This window comes from Perca fluviatilis, chromosome 8 (assembly GCF_010015445.1).
Source record: "Perca fluviatilis chromosome 8, GENO_Pfluv_1.0, whole genome shotgun sequence".
Classification (NCBI taxonomy): Eukaryota; Metazoa; Chordata; class Actinopteri; order Perciformes; family Percidae; genus Perca; species Perca fluviatilis.
In genome coordinates, this window is record NC_053119.1 from 22,234,176 (window position 1) to 22,240,064 (window position 5,889).

The 5,889-nt window shown below is 42.2% G+C and overlaps 1 protein-coding gene across 1 annotated transcript; it reads right to left on the reverse strand.

Moving 5' to 3' along the window:
• Window positions 1-560: 560 nt before the first annotated feature.
• Window positions 561-2,752, reverse strand: szl (sizzled). The gene is made up of 4 exons (XM_039809373.1): window positions 2,095-2,752; window positions 1,774-1,940; window positions 1,530-1,622; window positions 561-1,396 (listed from the first exon to the last, which is right to left on the reverse strand). The coding sequence occupies exons 1-4, from the start codon at window positions 2,373-2,375 to the stop codon at window positions 1,086-1,088; spliced, it is 852 nt and encodes a 283-aa protein (XP_039665307.1). The 5' UTR covers window positions 2,376-2,752; the 3' UTR covers window positions 561-1,085.
• Between the last annotated feature and the right edge of the window lie 3,137 nt (window positions 2,753-5,889).

Here is a 5,889-nt window from a genome sequence, read left to right on the forward strand (position 1 = left end):
TACACAATAAGTCCATTGTTCAACAACCCTATCTAGAACTGTTCAGCCTGGCGGTGAAAACAAGGCTATTTAAATGTAAAGTGAGTGATTTATCTTCTCATTAGCGCTACATAGTTTGGCCAAGATCACAGGCCATCTACAGTGAATAAGTCATGAGTCATTCTACAGTTTTACTTCTTATACAGAGCCACTTTCCACATTATATGATCATTTGTAAACGCAATGCACACAATTATATAGTCAAGTTTTTAGGCAAAAGGGATAAAATCCACATTGAATTGAATGCTTGGATTTTTTTTTTTTACATTGCATTGTACATCGTCTCTGAACCCATTTTAATACTTGCAATGAAAAGGAGGCATGATACAATAATAGTGAAGCAGTGCTCTCTGTCTCCATTAGTGTGCCACCTTGTGGAGAAATGGAGGGAAACCTTATCATGACTCCTGCCCTTTGCTGTATAAAGAATGTAATTGTGGCCACAGGACTATAAAGGACTAAGCAGTACGTTCAACAAAATTGTTACGGTTAAACATTACACATACAATGGTATAGTTTTGCAGAACAAACATTTATTGTCATCTTTTTCCACATAACATACACATAAAAAAGATGTCATAAATACACCAATATCCTTATAGAAAATAGAATCTACAATCAATTTACATTAATTAATACTATGTACAGGTTTGAGTGCATTCTATTACTGTGTGCTGTCAGAGCAGTGGTGAGAATGTGACCTGCTGAGGGAGGCAACGGTGTTGATGTCCAGCTCTGTTCTTATATCCCTTCAGCTTACTTCACAAATTCTCACTGGATGTCATAAGTCCTCCTTGATTTGGTCTTAAATCATATGTGTTTTAGGTGTGGAATCGAATAATCATCTGTTGCTTGTTTGTTTTATCTGAATTTTCTTATACTGCTGTCTTGACCAGGAGTCCCTTGTGAAAGAGATTCGGAATCTCAATGGGAATACTCCTGGTAAAAAAGTAAATAAATAAAATAAAAACAAATTGTTCATATGTGAGTCTACACTTCAAACACAGATTCAGAGCCCCAGTTTTTACATCTAAGTATCAATCCATTCAACATCTGTAATGCTTCCACTTGCGAGTGGCCACTGCAATGTTTGTGTCTTTTTTGTGCCAAGGGAAGAGACGGGTAAGAGCAAGGGTGCCATCACGCTGCACGGAACCAGTCAGCACATAAAGCTGTGACCGTCCGGGGCGCAAAAGCGCATTGGCACACTGAAGGTTGATGAGGAGCCATTGCTGGAGTAGGTGTTGGGTGTCATAAGGAAGGAGAGGTCCCTGGCGAATGAACTCAACACGGCCCTCCACATCAAACTCTGGCTCTCCCATGGGTAGGCGACGTCGGTGAAGTTTGGCAGTCACAGCTGTGAAGAAGAGAAAAAAAACAATGAATCATCTGGTTTGGAAAATGACACACAATTGTGAAAAAAAAAAAACATGCCCATACTGGATACACATCAACAAGCAACAGTGTATTGAAAGAATTCTGAAACGTACCAAAGTCATGCTGGCAAAAAGCATCCAGGACTGTTTTCATGGCAGGAGCTACATCCACAGATGGACAGTTTTGGCAGGCAGGCTTGGGTAAATCTGTAATAACAAATTAAACATAACATTTAACAAAACTGTAGGGCATATACAGTAATTATAGGAAATCTAAAAGAGAAAGCACTTGGTAGTCCATTCTGCCAATGGGATGACAAAGCAGTAAAGTTAAACAAAGTCTGTGGGCCGTGCATACCTTTTGCAATGTGGCCAAATTTTGCGTGAGGAGTAAGGCACATGTCTTCCTCGGTAGGAAAGCGGTCGCAATCAAGTTCCTCGGGCCATGGGTGACCCTGGCAGGCGAGCACCGGAGCACAGCTGTCCCTCACTGCCACACACAGACTACGGCATGGCTGAATAAAACTGAAAGAAGGAATGACAAGATGTTACACAATGAACGCAAAATGACTGCAATAATGATAAAAGCAAAAAGTCAATGTTATACACATTAGTATTTTGTTTAGTATATTTCACAGAAAACAGAGTCAAAATAACAAGAAATGTAAAATCTCCTTACGTGTCAAGACAGACGGGGGCAATGAGGGAGCAGAGGAAGGCCTGGGCTTGAGGGTGGCAGCCTGTCTGCAGCATGGGCCTCCAGTCCTCTGAGCGTGGCACCACCTCACCTTCCAGGTTGCTGTGACCCAAGAAGTTAGGCAGCCGCATCTCAGAGTATCCAACATCCTTGCAGACTTTCATCTGGTTGGGGATAGCGACGCAACGAGTGGACTGACCCATGTCAAATGCCATTAAAGGACATGCCATAGCCAGGAGAGCCACGGTAAAGAACACAGCCATACTGAAGGGTTCACAAAATCCAGAGTCCACAGGGTAGATAGATGAGCTCTTACTGAGGTTGCTTGTTGTCAGAAGTGTCTTCTGTCCTTGAATGGCTTTGTAGCTGCTGCTGCTGCTTTTTTTATATTCGCAGAAAGATCAGCCAGCCCCATCAGTCTGTAAGTCTGTTATCAACTACCTATCAAAGACGCAGAGACGATGTGTTTGGAGACAACAGCTTTTTTTGTGACGACTGCAGACAGAGGGTGGGTAATAAGCAGATGGAGGGTGTGTGTGAGGGGGAGAAGGGAGGGGGGACAATGGGCAATCACAACCCAGCTTTCACCGACTAAAGCCTAGTCACTGAATCTGCTCTGTTTGTTTTTATAGGTCCAGGAGGTAAAAAAAAAATAATGTGAACACCTCATTGAAGGAAACTTAAATTCTAACTCTTGGCGTTAAAAGCGTACAATATGCGGCCGACTAAAGTGCTGCTACTTGGCAGGCAATTTTCGCAGTGTTTGCAGTAGTGACCCATTTACCTTAAAAGTCAATGTGTTATTTTGTCCACTCCCTATATTATATTTGCTTTGAGCACATTATAAAATGATGCCACTTTGTTGCATTGGCTATGTAAAAAAACAACCAAATCCCATAAAGAGTCTTTGCTCAGGGTCACAAAATGCATCACTGAAAGTTCCTTTTGAAATAAAGGTGAGTTTTCTTTTGTAGACAGACAGGCAGTCTCCTTCATATTGCCAGTCTCTTTCATGTGTCCCTGCTTCCTAATTGGAGGGTTTCATCGGCACAGCCTCCAGTTCTCATTAGCAACGGAGCGTCTCTTTTGGCTCACCTGGCTTTGATCTCCCAATAACACAAACTCAGAACCACATGCAAAATACTATTAGCCCACCTCTTTGGAGCATCAGTAGCAAAGAAATTATTGCATCATCAGCCACTGTACATGGAACTCAACACAAAATCTGTGATCTACATGCATTTCTTTCAGACAAGATATCAATAACTTTCATTTGAATGGTACTAATTAACCAGAGCAACATGCAACATGTGCCATCAGGCAGACTCATCTGTCATAATATGCCAATATCCCATTCAAGACATCAGAGATCTCGTCTTGAGATGCAGACCAGGGGCACAGACATAAATGCTAATTTGTCTCGTTCTCTCTGTCTCGTGTAGTCGAGCCACTTAATTTAACAATAGAACTACATTACATAATCTTAGTATTTGTTTGGATGTCGTCTGTCTCCAGATGTAGATGTATATCTGGGGCTGATGCCTCTGGGCCTTTGGAGGACTTGCCCTCATGAATCAGAGGTCTCTATCCCACCCAGCCTGCAATGGTCATTGTGTAGTCAGACGTGCCAAAGCAAACCCCATTCTAGATAGCCCAAATCTCATTTCTGTGCCTTTATACCAGCCCTGTCTGCAGCCAGCAAGAGCCCTCCATCGGCCCCAGCCAAGCCAACTTTTACAGCCTGATCTGATGAGTAGAGGCTGGTTCCAGTTCGGGTAGACGAGTATAGCCCGTAAGAGAGGACTAACTGGGCAATTAGAGTCACAGACCAATTTAGGAGAACAATAGGTCCACACATTTAACAAGCTCCCCCTGCCAGGAGCCCAGCAGGGGTCTGTTGTTGGGCCTAATGGCTGCCCTGTAGACACTGTGTCTGTCTTGGTAATGTGTTGCCTCCCCCTGCCTCAGTTAATGAGAAGGTAATAAGAGTATGAGCTGAACGGGTGGGCACCTGTCTGTCAAACATATCTCACCACTAAGATAGATAGCTTAACTACTGAATCTTGCTATACACTGAGCCAAGACATAACTATACTTGATTTTACAGGTTCAAAGTCAACATATTCACTGGATTTAGGCATTGGCTTCTTTGCTAGTGTACAACATCCTGCTCCAATTCCATATGGGACACATGTTGGGCTAACTATCTGACCAATTCAATATTTAAAATCACAACATTTTATTTCACCATACAAAACAATTACTCTTCATAGTTTTTTGTACTTGGCAATTAAGTTCTTCTGATTCAGCACTACCAGAAGTTGCCCTAGGACCAGTACTGAAGTGGAAATCCACCCTAAAAAATGATTTATTGCCATCATATACACCTCTGTTTTAATATGTGAATTAGCATCCTAAGCATGACTATGAGCTTTCATAATTATCTTGCTATACACTGAACCAAAACATGACTTGTTGATGCTTCTCTCTAAAAGGTGCAAAGTCAATATATTCACTGGATTTAGGAATCGCCTTTGCTAGTGCAAGACATCCTGCTTAAATCTATTTATATTTAGCAAAATAGCTTTCTGTGTTACAATCACAATATGCTACTGTAAGTGTTTCGCACCATGTAAACAAGACATTATCATTTACCATTACAGCTCAGTTTTTTTGTGAAACATTTTCCTCTTCAAGTGAAAGTAGAGATACAAGACCATACATGTGGTGCCATCATTTTGAGAGAAATCTTGGTGCTGCTCCACTGATGGTAAATAATAAAAAGCTCTCTCTACCACAACAGCACACCATGGTCATTTATCTGGGATGTGGGGGGATGTTAGGTCTACAGGTAGTGATTCTACATTAAAACAAAACTAATTTGAAAGCCAGTCACTAGTGGTAGCAACAGACCAACTTCAAACATGTCACAAGAAGACCCTGTCAACTCAAGTCTTCCTGCTCCAGTATCCAGCTAAGAAAGAGGTTTGTAGATGCTGGAGCCATCATCTAAAATCATTTGAGTAGCATACCATAAATTGTAGTTGGGGTATTTTTCCATCTACAGTACAGTCTCCATTGGCAGAGTGGGACATCAGAAGAGCCACCTGAGACATACATCAAAGACAGAGTTGTGTTTGGGAAGGGAAGGAGGGGGGACAGGGTGTCTGAGCTGGCCTGCCCTGCAACACAGTGAACGCAGATAAAAGCTGTCTCCTCCTTGCACATAAGAGACTCATTATCCTAAGAGATGGAACCCCCACCCATTTGCCTCTTTTCTCTTCCCCCTGTAGCCCCCCCCCCACCACCTTCTCCATCCTGCTGGGCTCCAGTAGGACTGACAGTCCCTGAGCAGACCTGCCAGTAGCACTCAATTGTCACATCCAGTCTCTATGCCTTGTGGGCAGACGCTGCCACACCGAGAAGAGCAGACGCTGCCACACCGAGAAGAGCAGCCAACTTGGCCCCAGAAACTAGACATCTGTGGATTAACTCAGTATACTAACCCCAAAAAAAAAAAGTTAAAATGGTGACTAATTTTCCATTCTCAACAAAGACCTGATACTGAAGCACTGTGAAATTGCAACTGCGGTTACAATCAGGCCAAGGCCATTCAAATTCTTTCAGTAGCATTATTGTGCAGTCTTGGCAGATGAACACAGCATAACTGCTATGACGCAATTCACAATAATTTACCCATAATCTGTGATAGTTAATTAATTGAAATATTTTATGCACAGTCAAGCATATCAAGTTAATAATCACAGGATACAGAAA

Excerpts from the sequence above, each read along its gene's own strand:
- szl (XM_039809373.1), bottom strand. The coding sequence starts at position 2,375 with ATGGCTGTGTTCTTTACCGTGGCTCTCCTGGCTATGGCATGTCCTTTA. Across the intron at positions 1,623-1,773 it reads ATTTGGCCACATTGCAAAAG|ATTTACCCAAGCCTGCCTGC; the intron begins GTATGCACGGCC and ends TTGTTATTACAG. Across the intron at positions 1,397-1,529 it reads TTTTTGCCAGCATGACTTTG|CTGTGACTGCCAAACTTCAC; the intron begins GTACGTTTCAGA and ends TCTTCTTCACAG.